This window comes from Dama dama, chromosome 15 (genome assembly GCF_033118175.1).
Source record: "Dama dama isolate Ldn47 chromosome 15, ASM3311817v1, whole genome shotgun sequence".
Classification (NCBI taxonomy): Eukaryota; Metazoa; Chordata; class Mammalia; order Artiodactyla; family Cervidae; genus Dama; species Dama dama.
The window spans coordinates 89,790,756-89,812,802 of NC_083695.1; the positions used below are offsets into that span (position 1 = coordinate 89,790,756).

Below are 22,047 nucleotides of genomic sequence, written 5' to 3' on the forward strand. Positions count from 1 at the left end.
GTATTTAAAATCAAGAAATAGTAACGTGGAAAACAACAAAGACAAGATCACCTCAGTAAATTATATAACACTGTTTCTATGGTTTAAGATCCCGAGTCTAGTTTATAACATCAACACAATTAATTTTACATGTTTAAATCACATATATTTTAATTTTTCTAATTAAAAATTTTTAATTTTAATTTTCACATATATTCTTAAAATTAAAATTTAATTTTTAATAATAAAATTTTATTTTCATGTTAAAAATTAAAGCTTTTTCCAAAAGGGTTATTTGTGTTGAAAGTTTATGGAAATGTCTTCAGTTATCCTGTGCAAGGCAGATAGTTATCTTAATGATTGATTAATGTTGATCTAAACCAAACTACTCTTCTCTTCCCCCTGTCTCCCTCCGGACAAAAATGAAAAGAGAAAGGGTGTAATGCTAGACTTGCTCAGTACTGGAAAAGCATTTGCTAAACAAAAATTCTGTTTGTTTTATAACCCAACAGGACCCAAAAGCTGCAAATCATAAAAACCACTATCACTTTTTAAAAACCTGTATTATGATGCCAACATTAAAACATCAGCCCAAAGACAAAATGGCAGTGAGGATTAATAAAACTTATTTTTTCAAAAACGATCATAAATAAACTGTTTCTCTTGCTGATCAGTGCCTAACTAGAACATCTTTGTCCCCAGAGCCCTGAGGATGTATATATATAAAACTTACACCACCTTTGACAGAAGAATGACACAATTCAGTTCTTGATTAGGCAAGTCTTGTAAGACAAGTAGGGAGACAGTGAAAATAAATGACGGATGACTCACTATTCTCACAGTCCACCAACCAACAGTCGCTAACAAGGAGCTGCAGAGCCACTAAAAATAACCGCCCAACTTCTCTGACAGAATTTTCGGTGTACCAGTCCTAGTTCCCCTAATGAACTGTAAATGCCATAATGGCAGAGACTTAGACCTGGGAAGCAAACTACTAGAGACAAGATTTTAGAGGCAGACCCAGAGAGGAGCCCTGGCTCCATCCTGCACTAGCTGTCTGATGTGTAGAAACAGGAATAAGTGATACATGCCTGGAGAAGATACTGAGGGAATTCAATGACTCAGTAAGATAATACAACTAAACACAGTGCCAGCATATAACAGTGTCTCTTAGTTGTCTTTCCTCATACTATTTGTCCACCACGGTGTACAGAAAACCTTCAGCCAAAAAAAAAAGTTCAGTAAATATTTCTTGATCAACTGATACATTTATCTGACTTTAATTACACACGTAAGGGCTGAGACATTTTCTGATATTAAATCATTTTTTTTTAAAAAAAAAACCACCATTCAACCCCAAATATCACACTTATTATATTTTATAATAGTCTAATAAAAAATTAAGAAAATCATTTGGCTTATTATTCTGACCCTGGAATAGCTTGATCAAATCTTCATAAATAGCTATATTCAATTTACCTTTACCGAGGCACAAAAATCAAGGATGCAAGCTTTCTGTAAATTAATTTACTGCTTTAAAGTTTTAACTGTTCAGCAGTTACAGGAATTATTTTTTTTAATCTGAAAGAGAAATATTTACATCTCAAATACAAAAGAAAATTTTAAAATTATTCTTGGTTGATCTCTAAAACCCACCCACTTACATGCTCATGATTTTTTTTAACCAACCCATTATTTCTACTAGAAATGTGCCTCCCGTGTACTTACTAAACATTTACTTGCACTTGCATTTTCTGTGTCAGATGTACTTTGATGTAGAGCTTCTTAAAAAGACACTAACTGAATCTGTCCAGTGAAAAGTCTCATGTTTTTTGGAAAACCAACGCTGCTACACTGTTTCCAGATCTGCCTCCAAAGCTGAACTTGGGTGTGGGCAGCTCTTCAAAAAGTTCAAATCCTGCCAAAGTTAAAACACTTTCATTAGGGACTGACTCCCACAGTGAAGGGATGTTTGTATTAACAAAGTGCGTTTGAACCTTTCATAAACTACATGATTCCAAACTGAATTGTGACTAAACTTCACTTTATGATTTTCAATTCTACTCTATGTGTATATGTATATACACTCCAAAACACTGAAATCAACAAGCAACAGACAAAATTAAACTGGAGAAAAGAAGCTTTCCATCCATCCCTCATTTCCTCCACTTCCTTTTCATCATCCCTTCAACTATGCATCGCGCTTCCTCAATGGCTCAGCAGGTAAAGAATCTGCTTGCAATACAGGAGATACAGGAGACGCGAGTTCAATCCCTGGATTGGGAAGATCCCCTGAAGGAGGAAATGGCAACCCGCTCCAGTGTTCTTGGCTGGGAAATCCCACAGACAGAGAAGCCTGGTGGGTACAGCCCATGGGGTCACAAAGATTTTAACAGGACCGAGTGACTAAGCACACACGCGCCGCTAGCATTAAGCACGCAAACCCTGCACCCCCACCAGCCTCCTTTAGCATCCAGCTGGAGGCAGCTCATCACGTGCTGAGGTCTCACCATGCATCAGGTACTGTTTTGAGTGCTTTCTACATATAATTCAGTTAATCCACGACAGATATATAAAAGCACTTTAATATAGAAAAGTTAAATAATGAAATAAAAATGACAAAGTTCTGAAGATGGATGGGGGTGACAGGGGTGCACATCAATGACCATGTACTTAAGGCCACAGAACTGTAAACTTAAAGATGGCTAAATGGTAAATTTTATGTCATATATATTTTACAACAGTAAAAAAAACAGTTCAGAACCCAAGATCCAGACCCAAACTGAACTCAACTTGGGAAGACAAGGAAGTAGTAACTGCCAAAGTAGTGCAGGGTGATTTTTTTTCCCCACTTAAAGTGGATTCAAACATCCTGGTTCAAGTCCCACCTCCACCACTTACTAGATGGCAGGTTATTAGGTTAAGGTCAATTTACCTCACCCAGAATCCTCAATTTCTACACAAGGAGTTTATAGGTATCACTACCTTACCTAACTCCCAGTGATTTTGTGAAGATCAAAATAAGATAATGTGGTGTTCTCCTAAACTATAAAACAAAACAGAAATTTAATGTGTTATTATTCTGTTTTTAAAAAATAAGACAAATAAGGGTGGGTGGCAGTTTACCATGGTTTCCTCTCACGATGGGACTAGAAGTTTGGGAGAACTTTTTTTTCTTTTGGGGAAGGAGATGCCTATATTTTCTAAGTTTCCATGCCTGAGCTAAAGCTCAAATAACTCCTGTAAACAGAAAAAAATGTTTAAAAGGATATATACTATTGTATTAATTGGTTTTTTATACTTTTCTTCATAGTTCATATTCTTAACCAAAAGTCACCAAATCTTAATGAGTAACTAGATATTAAAATGCTAATAACTAACTAACTATAAAAAAAAAACCTAACCATAAGAAAAGTTTCCCAAAGAAGGTCAGGCCTTTTAAATAATATATTTTAATGCTAGAAAATGGAGCCACTGTGGTGGGTACATGTGGACACGCCCCTATCTGTTTTCTGAAATTTTGTAAGTGTTTCAAATACTTCATAAAAAAAATTTTCAAAAGAAAATGGAGCTGTCTGTGTCAATTTTCTAAAACTAATCTTTTAACTCCCTAGACTAACACTACAGAATTTAAGCTGTTATACTTCAGTAGATAATACATCAAAGTGTTAAAAGTGGCTGAATACCAGAGAGAATGAATTGCAATTGTTTTAATCTATATATTTATGTGTTGGGGTTACTGATATTTTCAAATGTTTTTCATAATGAATCTGGGTTATTTTTGTTGTAAGATAGGTTTCCGAGTTTTAACTCCCTAGCTGTAAGAAAGTCAAGTTCCTTGGACATCAAATTAAAATATCCTAGTGTCTGGCAAATGATTAAGCAATCTTAACCAAAACAAATACCACCACCAAATATTTATATAATAGGGCTATAAAGGAAAATTTCATTTCAACAGATTTACGAACATTTACATTTCAAATTAGGAAAGAAGCAAAGAACCTGAAAAAATTAGTGAAACAAGCTTTATTCTGTGCAAAAGGGACCACAGAAGCCAATCTTAAACCCCAGTGAGAAGCCCATCGGCAGCGACGCATGGCAGTGTCCTGTGTCTAACTCCAAAAACCATTTTCTAAGAGAAGAAAAATGTTTTCAGTGTATATAATTATTTCTTTAACATTTCCTGTGGCAGCATTTCGCTTATTTAAATTCTGCATTAAGTTCTGAAACCGAACATAAGCTAAAGAATTTACTTAGTGGTTCTCAGAGACAGATTTTTAAGCACTCTTTACCAGGCTAAAGTCTGTTCCTCATTATCAGAGACAGACAAATATGTTTTTGTCTGGTGGTTTCAAGGGTAAAAGAGAACACCTGTATTTAAAAACCAGGAAAGTAACTTGCCCTACACAGTGTAATGCTGAGCATTTATTAAACCTGTCAAGCTTCAGGAAAAAAGAGTATTGGTACAGGGCCTCAACAGTTCTACAGGAAACAAATCTAACATAGAAGATAATAAAATTAATGACATGAAATAAAAGACAATAAATCACATCATTCTTGTTTTCCAGAGGCAGCAGTAATGAAGCCTCAAGCTCACATTTCAAGCCTCAAACACTTCGAGTTTTACACTGGATAACCTGCCAAAGCCGTCGAATGCACACAGAGGGACATGTGTTAAGTGTTCTCCTTCCTACTGCCTATTCCCTCACTACCAAAAAGAAAACAAACTCTGAGATGAAGCACATGCAATATAGTTATAAATCCATTTCCCGTTAGCTTGTGACAACTGAAATTCAAAATTTAACCACAAATTTAGAACCATGTCACTTATTCATACTCCATCCTGAAAATTCTTCCCATTCCTTAAAAAAAAAAAAACCTTAATACTAACCTGAAATGGAGTGTAAGGAAAAAACAAGCAACCATCTAGCTATAAAGTCTCAAGGTACTTTCCGGAAAGGCCTGTGTACTGCATGAGTAAGTGACAGGTGAAATAATCCTTCAACCATGCAAGGAACAGTCTGCCAAAGCTCAAAGTATTTGCGTATGGATTAAAGATTCTCACAAGATTCCCATTTAGTAGACACAGTACTAATTATACTTTGCTAATCGGGGGGAAAAAAAAAAAGTTCCTATCTTGGCACCAAAATCTTGCAAAAAAGTAGAGATTTCCTCAAGAATTAATATGCAGTAATTCTTCTAAATGCCTATGTTTTGCTTCCATGCAATGTCAAAAAATATATATATACACTGAAAACAAGAAGAAAAATCCTATACACCCAAATGACCACTAGCATCCACAGAATTGAAACTCTCACCATATAAGACTTTAAAAACACTAATACCACCTGCATTATGACTATTATTACTAATTACTGGTGTATCAGTGCACTGAATTCAGAAGCACAATATATGTGCTTTCTTTGTTTTGATTCTCTAAATATTAAGAGATTATACAGCTTAAATAAAGACTTTTTACAGACTCATAAATTTTAGTACTTAACTGCCAGATTTTCTTGGAAAATTTTACAAAGGACTCTGGATCTCAACCAATATTATTTCTTTGTTCTTTGAATATACAGTTAAAAGTACTGCCATGGTTATTAACAAAGAAGAAAAGCAGGCAACTCCCACAAACAGAAAAGTAAAACAATGTAACACCAAGAAAAAAACCTATTTGAGTGCATTCAACATGAGGTAAGAACACATTTAAACAATATACAGCCATTTACCTTCACTGAATTCATCTAGCAACTCTTCCTTGGTCCAATTACATGAGGTTATTAGAAAAAAGCCTTTCACTTTCAATACTCTGGAGAGAGATTTCACATACTGTTTCCTCTTCTCAATTGCATTGTCAGGATTAAGGCTTATGGCATCAAAAGTCCCTTTGTCAATACAAATATGAAATCCAGACAACTTTGTGGAAGGGTTCAAAAAGTCTTCTACCTATATTAAAAATCAATGTCTATGTGAAACAATCCACACACAATCTTTACTGAATTTAAGTAACAATTTGTAAAAAGTGATAGATAAAAGGAGCAATTAATTACAATGGCATTTTACATATAATAAACATATTTTCAACTTTACAGCTAACTTTTATGTGCTTCATTCCAATATCATTAAAGCTAAGATTAGTAAGCAAGACTGACAGTGTTTCCTGGACATTCCAAATCTCTACAAATTTGGAAACAAATCAAAGCCAGGTGTACTGCCTAATAATACCAGCACATAATGGAGGTCACAAGCCTAGTTTATGAAAAAGTTATTTTGTTGAAAAGCAGAATATTTGACATATTTTTTAAAATGACAAAAAAAAAAAATCTCAAACTCAAATAGGTCACTGGAAATATGATGATTTTTAGCTGATATTACTAGTTGTCTGTCCTGAAGTAAACATGGTAAATCAAAAGATGTATTGCCTTGACTCAGCAGCTTACAAAACAACTACAACAAATAGTACAAAGCTTAAGAAATTAAAGGACTGTTTAAACTGCAATTACCTAACTTTTCAAATATCACACATTTCAGATTTTGAAAGTCATGTATCATTCATCTCATTCATTTTCAATAACTTACTGATACTTCAGAAGCATCTGGAATAGTGATCTGCCTCAATTTCATAAAGTATTCAAAATAATTTGCCAACAAAATTAATCCTGAAAAGCTACTTTGAAAAATTAAGCAGTTAGTTTGTGATTATTCATATAAACTTAACAAAATAATTATAAATGGTGTATTATCTAAAACTTCGTTATTGTTTGATTTTAAAATGTGTATTGTATGTTTTCATACACTCAAACATAGGTTTCCCACTCCCACCCCACATCATTACACCTGAGGCAAAATAATGACTACCACTCGTAAGAGTCAAGTCTGGACAAGTCTCTATCCTAAATGCCTGTATAAAATTATTCATGTATACAACAAATAGTTCATAGACACCTATGACATATAGGAACATTTCAGGCCCTGGGACTATAACTGCAAACAATTCAAAAGATCTCTGTATGAGAATATATCTCATATTCTCTAAAAGACGAGACAAACAATAAATAAGTTAACCAAATTATTTCAGATAAAGTGCTATGAAGAGAAAAAATAAAGACAGTGAGTGATTAGGAAGAAAAATGTTTTGAAAAAGTAGCAGGCAAGACCTTTTTAAGAAGGTGATATTTGAGAAGAGATCAGAATGATGAGAATGAGCCAAACAAACTAACATCTGGGGCAAGAACATTCTAGGCAGAGAGCAGCAGGAATAAAGACTGGAGGAAAAAAAGGCTGAAACATACCAGGAGCAGAAAGAAAGTCAGAGTGACTAGAGTATTGGTGATAAAGAAGGAAAGGGGTAAACCAAGGGGCTCTGTAAGGCTGGGTGGGGGTTCAGATTCCATTCTAAATGCAATGGGGAAGTGCTTGGAGGCTGATTTACATTTAATAAAAATAACTCAGAACTGGGGCTCTGTAACAACCTAGAGTGGTGGCCTAGGGTTGATTCATGCTGATGTCTGGCAGAAACCAACACAATATTGTAAAGCAATTATCCTTCAATTAAAAATAAAATAAATTTAATTATATATATATATAAAATAACTCTGGATGCCCTGTGGTAACGGACAGCAGAGTGGCAAGAGTGGAAATGGGAAGGCTAAGTAAGAGGTTGCTGATGGTGGCTTGGATCTAGGAAGCAGCAGTGGAAATATCAAGGAATGACACATTTTCTCAACTATTCTAAAGATAAAACCAACAAAATTGGTTCTAGGATTATTTTTTCAGCAGCACCTCACAGCTTTTGAGATCTGAGTTTCCCAATCAGGGACTGAACCCAGAAGAGTACTAAGTCCTAACCACTGGACCCCCAGGGAATTCCTGGCTATTAAATAAAAAGGAAAGAATGGGATGGGGATCGGAATGAGTGGGAAGGCTAAGGGAGAAACCAAGAGTTTCATTTTGGACTAATTAATAGGCTATTAGCTATCTAAGTGGAACTATAGAATATGCAGCATTTCTATAATTCTAGAGTTCAGAGGAGAAGCCTGTGATAAAAATGTAAATGCAAGTGGCATCATCTCCTCACAGATCAGAGGGCAAAATAAGTAATCTTTGGGGCATTATACCACTTTATGCATTTACAAATTTTTGATCTGGTTAATCCAAAGTTAGCTATTATTCGTGTGTATTTGCAAAAAAAAGAGAGACAGAAAGGCAAAATAAACATACTTGAACACAAGAGGAAGAGAAGAAAATAACTTCCCCAAACTGACTAGACTGAAAATTTTAATAATGTTACTTAAAAAGTTATCATTTTGGATTATTTATGATTGATCCTTAATTTATGAGTTTAAGGATATCAGAAAATTAAAACACATCAGAAACATTTAAACTTTACAACTTTTTATAAATAAAAATAACAATGACAGCAATATAAATAATAGTTACCTTCAACTTAATGTTAGATAAACCTTCTTTTTCTATAATACTTCCAGAAAGCTGTATTGCAGACGGAGAGTAATCAATTCCAGTAACATCAGAGAAACCAAATTTTGCCTGGAGACAGATAATTTTATACTTTAGTTTTCTAAAATTTTAAATACTGTTTTACCTATGAGTTAAAATATTCTGTTAGGACCCAGACTGTTTTTTTCTATCAATATATCAAATGACATATGCCCTCTAATAGTATAACATGTTTAAATTTTATTATAGAATCTAAATAGAAACTAAAAGTTTAAATTCATATAATGTGACAATTTATTTGCTTTTACCATATTTGATTTTTCAAAAGAAATTCATTTTCTCAAAGACAATGAGAATATATGTATATTTCTGTCCTAAAGCAGAAAAAGGCAGTATTAATTTCCAATGCTGATATGCTCCAATTCACACATAAATCTATCATAAATTTTTCTTAACACAATTAAGTTACATGAATAAATTAAATGCATATGTAATAAGTCTTTGCTTTTAAAATTTTTCCTTGAGTGCAATTATAAATCACATAATTCTCCACCAACCATGTGATTATTAACCACCTTCCATTTGTACAATATTTTTCATTTTTAAAATAGTTCACACATTCCAGTAGACTTTTACAAAAAACCTGTGGTATACCGGGCAGGTATTAATACCCCCAAAGAGTTAAAGAAAGCTCAGTGAACTAAAGAGTTTTGAAACTGAACCTGCAATCCAGCTGTTTACTAACCACATTAACCCATGTAAGGGTGCGAGTTGTGAGAAGCCTAAGGCAGAAAAAGCATGATGGCCTCTGGTCTTCAGCCCTAACTATGCTGAACATTGTCAGACCATTCAGGCTAAAGGCAATTTCAAAGGAAATCTGAAGAAGAAAAGAAGTTGCAAAGTAAAGTGTAGCCTGAAATTCTCTTCCTGCTCTTTACCAGTCATTTAAGACTTACCTAGACTTTTCAACCCTACGTGACTGATTCCTAGTCTAAACTCAACCCAACAATTATTTTCCACAGAGCACTTTTTTTCTCTTTGATCACTTTTATTTTCAGTCTTAAGATCTAATATCAAAAAAAAAGAATCTAATATCCCTTCTTTGATGCCAACCTCCTATTTTTTTTAGTGATCTCAATCCATATTCTTTAACAGCTTCGTTTTCTCCCAGTTTCCCCCATTTCCTTCTCTGTCAGACCTAGAATGCAGGATGATTCCATCAACTGACTCTAACCAGTTCCTTCTTCTCCATGCTTGTTTACTCTTCCTTTAGACTTTATAAGAATCATACACAGACATTTTAAGTTTCTAGAACATTCACTCTCAAACTATTGCCAACATTTTTCACATTCAGTTTCTGGCACTCAGTGAGAAATGAGCAGACATTCAAGGAAATAATAAATGACCAAAAACTAAGAGGGAAAAACTTATATTAGGAAAAGGCCCAAAGGAGATTCAAATAAAAGAATGATCAGAAACAGATACTTAATGCAACTTCCCTATCAGTACAGTGGTTAAGACTCTGCACATCCACTGCAGGGGGAAGCCCTGATAGGGGAACTAAGATCCTGCATGCCACAGTCAAAAGCAAAAAACAAAAAAGAATGAAACAAATCCTTAAAACACTGAAATAAATGACAATCTGGGGGATTGTAACAGAACTGAAACCTATAACAAAGAACCATACAAAAAAAAAAAAAACAAAGAACCATACAAATAAGAGAAATTTAAAATGAAATAATAAAGAAATTCAAGGGTGGGCTTGATGGCAGACTGGACACAAAAAATACTGAAGTGGAAGAAAGGTCAGAAGAAAATACCACTGTTAGGCACAGAATGACAGAAGGATGGAAAATTAAAAATAGGGAAGAACATAAAAGATACAATATGGCACAGAGTATTAAGATCTAAATATATATGATAGGAGTCTTAGAAAAGGAGGAAATAAAAATAGGGCAGAAGAGAAAATGACATATGACTGAGAATTTCTTAATTCTGACAAAGTATCTGAAACCACAGATTCAAGAAGCACTATAAACTCAAGGCATGATAAAAACAAAGATAATACAGTATAATACATATCTGACACAATATATCATTTATATTATATACAAATAGCATAATATATCTGATATATAAAACAGAAAAATCTCACAATCATTCAGGGAGTGGGGTGGGGGATACAGTATGACAGATTACCTTCTAAAGACTAACAATAAGACTGATAAGCTAACAATAAGTCAAAGAATGGAAGCCAGAAAACAGTGAAAGGAAAATGCCAATCTAAAATAACATACCCAGCAAAAAAAATGTATGTGTGTATACACACACACACACACACACACACACACGTACATATCTCCATCAGAAAGCTGGGTGATCACTGCAAAGAGCACCAAATATGAGCAATGATTATTAGCATCACAAAAATACAGGAAACCAAACATTACATACCACCTATTACATTTATTTATTTAAAAACTGAATTTGATAAAAATCTGTGGATCAGAGGTAAGCAAACCTTCTCTTTAAAGGAACAGAGCATAAACATTTTAGGCTTGGCCTCTCACACAGTCCATCACACCTGCTCAGCTCTACTACTGCAGCACAGAAACAACTATAGACAGATGTAAATAAATTAATATAGCTGTATCCCCTGTTATAAAAACAGGGGAATCCTAGATTTGACTCATAAACTATATAGTTTGCTGAGTCTTATTCTGGATCTAACTTCCAAACTACAGAAAACAGAGGGGACAAAAAATATGTTTAAATGGTACTATAAAGATGCAATTAGAGGAGCCCTCCTGCAAGGCCACGAAGATGAGCCGGCTCTGCCTCTCCGCAGCCCTTCTGGTCCTCCTGGGCACCCTGGTGGCCAGCACCCCAGAGGGTGACGACAGCAACAAGGACAGCCTGCGCCCTGCCTTCTGTCTGCAGCCTCCATACACCGGTCCCTGCAGGGCCATGTTCACCAGGTATTTCTACAACACTGTGTCCGGGCTCTGCCAGACCTTTACTTACGGCGGATGCAGAAGGAAGCAGAACAACTTCCTGAATGAGAAGGAGTGTATCGGCACCTGTGGGGGCCGCAACAGGGCCCAGGAGAGTCTGGCAACTGTGCTCCCTGAGATGCTGAAGTCCTAAGAGGCCCCACACGGGGCTTGGCTGCGGCTGCTTCTGAGCAATTTGAGTATCCTCTGCTTCCTTCTCAAGCCTAACCTCCTCAGCAGAACCCTGCCTCTCTCTTCACTGCAACTTCACCCTCACCCCACTCCCCAACGTCACTGCTCTTCTTGGAGGGGGCAGCGGGGAAATTTGTGGTCCAGCCCTGAGCCTTAGTGGTGGCAGAAGTCTTTTCAGTAAAGAAGCCCCCTTGCCCCACAGTGATGTTGCATATTTGTTTGTGGCTTCAACCTCTGGCCTTATATCTAATAAATTCATTTTCTAATTAAAAAAAAAAAAAGATGCAATTAGAAAGTCCACACCATGGAAAATCATTGGGATTAATCAACTACCTTCTACAACAAATAAATCACCAAGTTAAATAAACAAACGATATACAGAGAATTTAAAAGAGCCTTAGGAGACTATCAACCAACTGCAAAATATGGACTCAACAGCAGAATGGAAATGACAGAAGAAAAGTCAATGAACTTGAAGACACATCATGCTAGTTATCAAATCTGATCCACAGAGAGAAAAATAATTGGAAAGAAATGAACAGCGCTTCAGGGACCTGTGGGACAATAAATACAGAGGCCTAACTGATAGTTACAGACTCTCAAAAGGAAAGAATGTTATTGAGGGGGGAAAAGATTTTAACACATAGAGCCTGAAAACATCCCAAATTTGACAAAAGACATAAGTTCTTAGATTCAAAAAGATCAGTGAACTCCAAATAGGATAAGCAGAAAGAAATCTAAGCCACGGTACATCATAATTAAACTGCTAAAAACAAAAAGAAAATGGAAAAAATCTTGAAAGCATCCAAAAAAATGATGCATTACTTACAGGAACACAACAATTCAGACAACTGCAGATTTTTCATAAAAAACAATGGAGGTTCGGGGACCTCCCTGGTGGTCCAGTGGCTAGCACTACATGCTCCCAATGCGGGAGGCCTGGGTTTCATCTCCCTGGTCAGGGAACTAGATCCCACACACCGCAACTAAAGATCTTGCACGCCACAAGGAAGATCAAAGATCCCATGGGCCACAACGAACAGCCGGCACAGCCAAAAAAACAAGCTATGGAGGTCAGAAAGAAGTGACACAACATTTTTAAAGTGCTGAAAGAACAATTAATTCAGAATTCTATATTAAGCAAAAACATCCCTCAGGAATAAATGTGAAATGAAGACATTTTCAGATGAAGGAACATTAAGAAAGTTTCTAGCCAGCAAAGCTACTCTAAAAATCATCCCTGAAGGAAGTTCTTTAGACAGAAAGTAAACAATATTAATACCAGAACAAACAAATATACACACTCAGAAGATCAGGAATGAAGAAAAAACTGCAAAAGTATCCTTACTTACTTAACTACTACTAACTACTATTCTCCTTTGAAAGGAGAATACAAAGAATAATAACAGTATTATCCAAAAGGATTTTCAACATATATAACGATAATATTTAACACAACTACAATATAAAGGAGGGAAGATTAAAAAACTCAAATGTTGTAAGGTTTTCCACATTCCACTTGAAACAGTAAAACACTGATTCTAAGAAGATTGTGTAAATAATGTATATTATAATCTGTACTAAAAAAGCTCCAAACATATTAAATATTGTTTAGTCACTAAGTCGTGACTGATTCTTTTGCAATCTCATGGACTGCAGCGTGCCAGGCTTCTTTCTCCACGGGATTTCTCAGGCAAGAATACTGGCATGGGTTGCCATTTCCTTCCCCAGGGGATCTTCCCAACCCACAGCAACCACTAAAAAAGCCAGAGATATAGTCAAATCCTTAGAGCAACCACTAAAGAAACAATACAGACACATTTACATAGATATATCTAATTAAAATGGAATACTAAAAAATTGTCAAATTAACCAAAATAAGCAGGGAAGCAGAAAGGAAGAATGAAAAACAGAGGTAACAAAGAGAAAAAAATAATAAAAATGGCAGACCTAAAGGCAAATTGGAAGTGGTCAAACAGAAGATGGCAAGAGTAAACATTGACATTCTAGAAATCAGTGAACTAAGATGGACTGGAATGGGTGAATTTAACTCAGATGGCCATGATATCTACTACTGTGCACAGGAATCCCTTAGAAGAAATGGAGTAGCCATCATAGTCAACAAGAGAGTCCCAAATGCAGTACTTGGATGCAATCTCAAAAACGACAGAATGATCTCTGTTCCTTTCCAAAGCAAACCACTCAATATCCCGGTAATCAAGTCTATGCCCCAACCAGTAACGCTGAAGAAGCTGAAGTTGAACGGTTCTGTGAAGACCTACAAGACCTTCTAGAACTAACACCCAAAAATGATGTCCTTTTCATTATAGGGGACTGGAATGCAAAAGTAGGAAGTCAAGAAACACCTGGAGATGATGCTGTGAAAGTGCTGTACTCAATATGTCAGCAAATTTGGAAAACTCAGCAGCGGCCACAGGACTGGAAAAGGTCAAGTTTTTATTCCAATCCCAAAGAATGCTCAAACTGCCACACAATTGCACTCATCTCACACGCTAGTAAAGTAATGCCCAAAATTCTCCAAGCCAGGCTTCAGCAATACGTGAACTGTGAACTGCCAAATGTTTAAGCTGGTTTTAGAAAAGGCAGAGGAACCAGAGATCAAATTGCCAATATCCACTGGATCATCAAAAAAGCAAGAGAATTCCAGAAAAACATCTATTTCTGCTTTATTGACTACGCCAAAGCCTTTGACTGTGTGGATCACAACGAACTGTGGAAAATTCTGAAGGAGATGGGAATACCAGACCACCTGACCTGCCTCTTGAGAAACCTGTATGCAGGTGAGGAAGCAACAGTTAGAACTGGACATGGACCAACAGACTGGTTCCAAATAGGAAAAGGAGTACGTCAAGGCTGTATACTGTCATCCTGATTATTTAACTTATATGCAGAGTACCTCATGAGAAATGCTGGGCTGGAAGAAGCACAAGCTGGAATCAAGACAGCCGGGAGAAATATCAATAACCTCAGATATGCAGATGACACCACCCTTATGGCATAAAGTGAAGAGGAACTAAAGAGCCTCTTGATGAAAGTGAAAGAGGAGAGTGAAAAAGTTGGCTTAAAGCTCAACATTCAGAAAACTAATATCATGGCATCTGGCCCCATCACTTCATGGCAAATAGATGGGGAAACAGTGAGAGACTTTATTTTTGGGGGCTCCAAAATCACTGTATTTGGTGATTGGAGCCATGAAATTAAAAGACACTTACTCCTTGGAAGTAAAGTTATGACCAACCTAGACAGCATACTAAAAAGCAGAGACATTACTTTGTCAACAAAGGTCCATCTAGTCAACGCTATAGTTTTTCCAGTGGTCATGTATGGATGTGAGAGTTGAACTATAAAGAAAGCTGAGTGCTGAAGAATTGATGCTTTTGAACTGTGGTGTTGGAAAAGACTCTTGAGAGTCCCTTGGACTGCCAGGAGATCCAACCAGTCCATCCTAAAGGAGATCAGACCTGGGTGTTCATTGGAAGGAATGATGTTGAAGCTGAAACGTTAATACTTTGGCCACATGTTGCTAATAACTGACTAACTGGAAAAGACCCTGATGCTGGGAAAGATTGAGGGCGGGAGGAGAAGGGGACAACAGAGGATGAGATGGTTGGATGGCATCACTGACTCACTGGACATGAGTTTGGGTAAACTCCATGAGTTGGTGATGGACAGGGAGGCCTGGCGTGCTATGGTTCATGGGGTCGCAAAGAGTCGGACACGCCTGAGTGACTGAACTGAATTGAACATCATATTTAACAGTGAAATATTAGACGCTTTCCTCTTACAACAGGCAGTGTTAGAGGGCTATCTGCCTTCATGATTTCTATTCAACGATGACCTGAAGAACTCACAGCATTTTAATAAATAAAATATTAAGAATGGAACAGAAGAAATACCACTATTGTTTACACATGACATTACAGTCTTTATGGGAAATACAAAAGAATCTATAGGACCTACTGTATCCCTATGGAAACTCTACTCAATATTATGTAACAACCTAAATGGGAAAAGAATTTGAAAAATACATACATGTACAGGCATAACTGAATCACTCTGCTGTACACCTGAAACTTTACTCCAATATAAAATAAAAAGTTTAAATTTTTTTAAATTTTAAAAAAGAATCTATAAACCAACTATTGGAATGAATGTATGAATCACTGGATACAAGATCAATATAAAAATCTGTTGTACTTATACGTAATAGCAATAAACTATTAGAAAATGAAATTTTAAAAGTGTAACAATAGCAATTACAACAACAAAAAATCTAGGAATCAATCAAGGAAAAATATACAAGATTTATACAGAAAAAACAACAAAATACTACTGAGAGAAAATTAAGAACTAAATAAATGGACGAATTCATCATGTTCATGGATTCAGAGACTCAACATTATAAAGATGCAAATCCTTCTCAAACTGATCTATTATATATCAGTTGGATTTATTCCCTAAATGCATTTAAACTGAACAGAATAAAGGAAAAAATTCACATGATTATCTCAATAGATACAGGAAAAACATTTAAACAATAACAACACACACACATACTTAGCAAAGGAGAAATAGGAGGAAGCTTTGGTCTGATAACAGAGTTATATACAAAACTAACTTATAAGATACATCATACCTAACAGTGAAACACCAAATGTATTCTCTGAAAGGGGCAAAAAAAGACAAGGATGTCTTCTGTCACAACTAATTTTTTATATTCTCCCAAAGATCCCAACCAGTGTAACAAGGGGGAAAAATTACAAAAGATTGGAAAGGAAAGATTAAAACTACCATTATTTAAAGTTTACACAATTATATATGTGTGTGTGTGTTAGTCTTTCAGTCTGTAAAAGAACCTATAGTTAAATTATCAGTCTCGAAGGATAAATCATTAGCCTCTACATGTAAGCTACTAAAATCCAAAGAATCCACAGGTAAACAACAGAATGAATAAGTAAAACTGTGATATAATCATACAAATAATCATGTACAGCAACAAAAATGAATGAACTACTATGAGCAACAAGTTGAGTGACTCTCACAGACTGCTGAGCGAAAGACACTGGAAAGAACACACCGAAGACTTGCATTTATATGTCCAAAATAGGCAAATTAGTCTATGCTGTGATAACCTTGAGAGAGGAGGAGGAATAACTCTGAGAGGATTAGTAGGGAATTCAAGGGGGGGTTTCTAGAGTCTGTAATATTCTACATCTTGATTAGCGTGATAGATCTATTCACTGTGATAATGCACTGAGTCATACTCGTTTGGTTTGCACACTTTAATGTACATATGCGACACCCCAACGTTTCAAAAAAATTATTACAAATTTTTCTAATCATATTTCATGGCTTCAAACATTTGAATGGCTCCCCATAGCCTAAAAGCAAAATCCAAGCTGTTATGCATGGCATATGATATGGTTCCTACTTTTAATCTAATCCTCTGTTCTGTCTATCCCACAATACACTTTATAATCTAATTTACCAAATTATTTAGAGGGCCAGAACATGTTATGCTGTTTCAAACCTTCATGCCTTTAGATACTGTTTTCACTTCTTGAAATTCTCTCCCTCTTTACACTCTACTCACACTCAACACACAATTTTCACCAATCTTGGATATTAGCTCCTCTAAGACCCTTTCTCTTCCCTCTTCCCCAAATCACTCCCTTTAATCACTCTCTTTCCTATACTCAGCATATATATTATTGCACAGACCAAGCTATAGCATTAGTTATTTATATCTATGTCAGTCTATCCTCTACTGTACTGTGAACAACTCAAGCACCAAGGTCTAAATTTTCATGTTTCCAGTGCTGAGCACAAGGCTTGGCAGGTAGTAGTCACTTAATATGTTTGACTGTTATGTATATATCCTTACAAACTAAGACAGTAAAACTCAAAGATGAAGCCTGTCTTACACTTCCTCCACAGCACTTGGCACTATAGGCATGTAACAGCGACAGTTTAGCTAGGAGCAGACCCTGCACCAAAACTTAGTTCCATGGACAAAATGCTCTTTTCAAACCATATGCAAAACACCCTTCAAACCATGTGCTCACCTGAGAAGAGGGATACATGTTCTACTGGAAGTGCAAAATATCATCTTCCTTTTATATTGCAATACATACAGATTTCCATAGTTTTGAGCTAGAAGAAACCCATAGAGATCCCCTAGGTAAAATCTTTAAGAAAGAACTAAAGCTGAGAAAAGAAAAAAAGAGCTTGTTCAAGGTCGAGACCATAGCAAGGACCAAGACTAGAACTCGGATCCCCCAGATCCTCATTTAGTGCTCTCTCACAACCCACTCAGTCTCGTTTCATACTATGTGACTCTCAGACTACGTGGCATGACAGCTTTCCTACTTTAGAGTTAGACTGCTAGTATCCCTAGTTGCAAGATTTTTTTTCCTAATTTCATTGTTAAATTTGGCTCTAACACATGAATATTAATAGTACCAACAAGTTCAACCAGGAAAACACCATTTCCAGTTCCAATATCAAGCACTGAAGCATCCAATGGAATCTTATGTTTCTGCATCCACCTTATTAGTCGAGTCATACTCTCTTCTCCAAACCTATTAGAAAGAGAAAATCAGTCAGTCAAACTACCAAGGGCTAGAGAACAAAGGTTACAGCTATATCCCACCTACACAGCTTATTCAATATGCTCAATTAAGGTTTTTTTTTTAAAGAAATACTATCTGTAAACTTAATCTTCATCTCTATTATTAAGCAGAAAACACCCCCAAGAATAGAACAGAATGGATAAGGTCAATATGTTACTTATCAACATTTCTCTACATCAGCATTAACATTTGTACATGTTGTTGGCTCAAAACTGCATTGTTACTGAAAACAGACAATTATAGAATCAGGGTCATTTCCTAAGACTGTCATCAAATTTATACCCAGACCATTAAAAAAGAAAAGAGAGTGATTCTTTAAATCTACCCATTTAAGCCAGACTCAGTCCAAGGTTCCCAAGATTTTTACTTTCTCTGGGATAAGCACTTAAAAGATACACGCACACACCAACATAACCTTCTGGATCATAATCCCAGTACTTTTTCTGACTCACCAGATTTCTCCTGTATCTCCGTATTCTTGGAAAGTTTGCAGTTCTCTCTTATAGACAGCATCCCAACTATATAAATAATCAAATGCAATGCAAACTATTGAATTAAACTGTATTATGAATTCAATGTATATTTCTCATACATTACTGGGATAGTTATGACAGAAATTTAAAACATTATTAGTGTTGACATGTGCACATCGCTCAATCTCTTAACATCCTCCTGTTTAAATGTATACATGCAAAGCACTTACAACAATGCCTAACACTAAAAACGGTGATTTAGCTTAAAAAATACAAAAGAGTATCCGTCCAAGGATCCGTAAGTCCCAAACACAAGTCCAAAACTGTACAGGCAGTGTCATTACAGTACATTTCAGTCTCAGGTGTAGAGATACGAGAATTTTCTACCAGTGAGGTGATTACTCACAATGGAATGCATCAAAGATAAGCTCCGCTTAAAAGTTAGCTTTAAGTTTAAAACTTACTCTTACTCCTTTTAAGGACTCCTCCCCCATAGACGGCCGCCTCTTCCTACTTCCTGTCTCTAGAATCCCTGGTGTCCCTCCCAGTTGCCTCTCATCCTTACCTTTCCCCAGGGTCACTCATTCATCCATCTACTAACCCACTAAATGATTACTGAGCTTGGGTCAGATCGCTTTCTCCTACCCCAAGATGCCCACTGTCTCCTCGCTTCCTCCTTAGACCATCCTCGATTCCAACCTTCCCAGCTTCCACATCCCTGCCCTCCTCCACTGAACCTTCTCAGGTCCCTAGCCGGGCAGTTGTCGCCCAGCCTCCTACCCTTGCCCACCAGCCCTACTTGTCAGACCCACGCTCTTTCCCTTTCTTCAGTTCAGTCGCTCAGTCGTGTCCAACTCTTTGCGACCCCATGAACCGCAGCACACCAGGCGTCCCTGTCCATCACCAATTCCCAGAGGTGGCTCAAACTCATGTCCATTGAGTCGGTGATGCCATCCAGCCATCTCATCCTCTGTCGTCCCCTTCTCCTCCTACCCTCAATCTTTCCCAGCATCAGGGTCTTTTCCAGTTAGTCAGTTATTAGCAACAGGTGGCCAAAGTATTGGAGTTTCAGCCTCAGTCCTTCCAATGAATATTGAGGACTGATTTCCTTTAGGATGGACTGGTTGGATCTCCTTGCTGTCCAAGGGACTCTCAAGAGTCTTCTCCACCACCACCCTTTCCTCGAGCCTACCCCCAAAAGCTTAAGATCCCCTAAAAAAGCCTACCCAGGAGCTTTAAGGCCCGCCCCGCATCCCCACGGGGCCCTTAGACGTCAAAGTCTTTGAAAGGTCTGTTCACAGTGTGGCCCTCCGGACTCCATCCCTAAGATCCCCCTGATTCTCTCCCAAGGCGGCCCTTACGGCTTCCACCCATCACGCCCCCCTCAGGCTCTCCCCATCTTCCGGGACCGCCCCCCCCACCACCACCACCAGCACCACCACCACCACGTCAGGGCTCCATGTCTCCGTCCCCGCTCCCCGGGCCCGGGCCAGACAGCCACGCTCATCCTCCCCTGCCCCGCGCCACACTCACTGCTCTCGGGTTCCCAGCGCAGACGGGACAAAGCCATCCCCTCCGCGGCCGCACCCTAGGGACCGCGCCGCGCCTTCCGCGCCGCCGCCGCCGCCGCCGTCCGCACCCTCGTTCATCGCGCTCCGCGCCCCGGACGGCCGTTGAGGCCGCCATAGAGATGCGGCGCGGGCAGAGCGGACGGGCGGGCTGGCGCCTCTAGGAGGCGGGAGGCCGCCCTCTCTACTGCTCCCGGCCCCCGCGGGGTCGGCTGTCTTGCGCTCCTCCTGACGCCGCCTCGGACCCTAGCCCAGGAGTGCATGGGGCTAGGCCTCGCCTCCGTCCCCCCTCGCTCCAGCCAGCGTCAGACTCACCCACTGCTTCTGGGTGCCCGGCGTTATGCGCACGTTAAGATATGGGGACGGCTGTTTGTGAGGAACTATTCAAGCGATTGCAATTTGGAAAAAGCCCGGCGGTGGGGAAGCCACACCAGATAACTAAGCTGACGCTGTTCAACAACCCACACGTACAGGTCACCTCATCTCTCCACGTCGTGGGCATATCTGAGAAATGGGTGGGACGGACCATCGCAGTATTTGGCATTCCTGCCCAAGGCTAATTCCATTTGTGGCTGGCATCCTGCCTTGAAAATTAGCATTTTGGCCTCTTCTGACTTGACGTCATTGGTGGACTTTATGCCAGGTGAAATGAATGCCCTAGGGTCCCCCACCCCCACCCTTTCCCTCCCGCCCAAGTAGGCCAACCACGGATATCAGGAGAGCTGAGTGAGAAGAAAGCTCTAAGTGAAGTCAAAATGCTGTCTCTGCTCTGCTGCTAAACAGGCACCTGGTCCTTTCCAAGACCCCTGACCTCTGTGTGTTTCACCTTCCGCAGGAGCACCTCACTGGGGAAAGACTGCTCCTAACCAGTGAATCTGAGATTCAGCCACCTCCTGGTGGGACGGATGCTGGGATTTTGCAGCATAATGCCAGAGATCTGGTGGGCCAAAGGTCTAGGGGCACACCTGTAGCAGCCACGAAATACTGCTAATCTGATATCCTAAGCAAGAATCTCAAAGGCTCCTTTGGAATTTTGCAGCATAATGCCAGAGATCCTGTGGGCCAAAGGTCTAGGGGCACACCTGTAGCAGCCATGAAATACTGCTAGTCCTATATCCTAAGCAAGAATCTCAAAGGCTCCTAGCAAGGCTGCCTTCCAAGCAAAATGCCTGTTTCCTAGGCCACGTCTATGTTGACCTGGCAGGCAGAAGCCCGTTAACAAGTCCCTGGAGGTGAGCGGCATCAACAGTTGCCTTTCCAGCTCACAGAAATCCCAGTTAGGACCGCATGTGCATACCCTGTGACGCAAGACATCCCAAGATCTTCAGGCAAGTGCTGGTGGTAGAATACAGTAAAGGACAGATGGGAATCTATGTGTATAGTGATTAAAGAACTCAAGAAAGTGCATAAGTAACCTTATTACAGAGTAATAAAACCACCAGATGCCACAGTCAATTAGGGCTGCCGTGAGTGAATGGTTGTTTTGATCTTTTCTAGACTTGATGCTCAATGCTGGAGAGAGTGAGCTTGAATGTGACTGAGTGGGTCTTAAAAGGTTTTAGGTTCTAATTAAGAAGCACCCATGAAAGATAAGGCTCTCTTCAATCTGATGTCTTGCCAACACTTAAGATGTTTTTGCTCTGTGTGATGAATGCTGTAAACAGTTGTTGGTATGGAGCCCTGGAAAAAAAAAACACGATTTATACAGAGTTCCTTCTTTGGCTCCAGG

The 22,047-nt window shown here is 38.3% G+C and overlaps 1 protein-coding gene across 2 annotated transcripts; it reads right to left on the reverse strand.

Moving 5' to 3' along the window:
- Nucleotides 1–1,491: 1,491 nt before the first annotated feature.
- On the reverse strand, nt 1,492–20,424 carry EEF1AKMT2 (EEF1A lysine methyltransferase 2). 2 transcript variants are annotated; one of them, XM_061162873.1, is made up of 6 exons: nt 20,284–20,424; nt 18,730–18,795; nt 18,112–18,226; nt 8,422–8,529; nt 5,712–5,928; nt 1,492–1,897 (listed from the first exon to the last, which is right to left on the reverse strand). In XM_061162873.1, exons 1-6 carry the CDS (start codon nt 20,397–20,399, stop codon nt 1,803–1,805), a joined length of 717 nt encoding a protein of 238 aa, XP_061018856.1. In that variant the 5' UTR covers nt 20,400–20,424; the 3' UTR covers nt 1,492–1,802. The 2 variants fall into 2 exon arrangements, with proteins under 2 accessions (XP_061018856.1, XP_061018857.1); XM_061162874.1 differs by having other exon boundaries at nt 18,108–18,226; nt 20,284–20,354.
- Nucleotides 20,425–22,047: the final 1,623 nt, after the last annotated feature.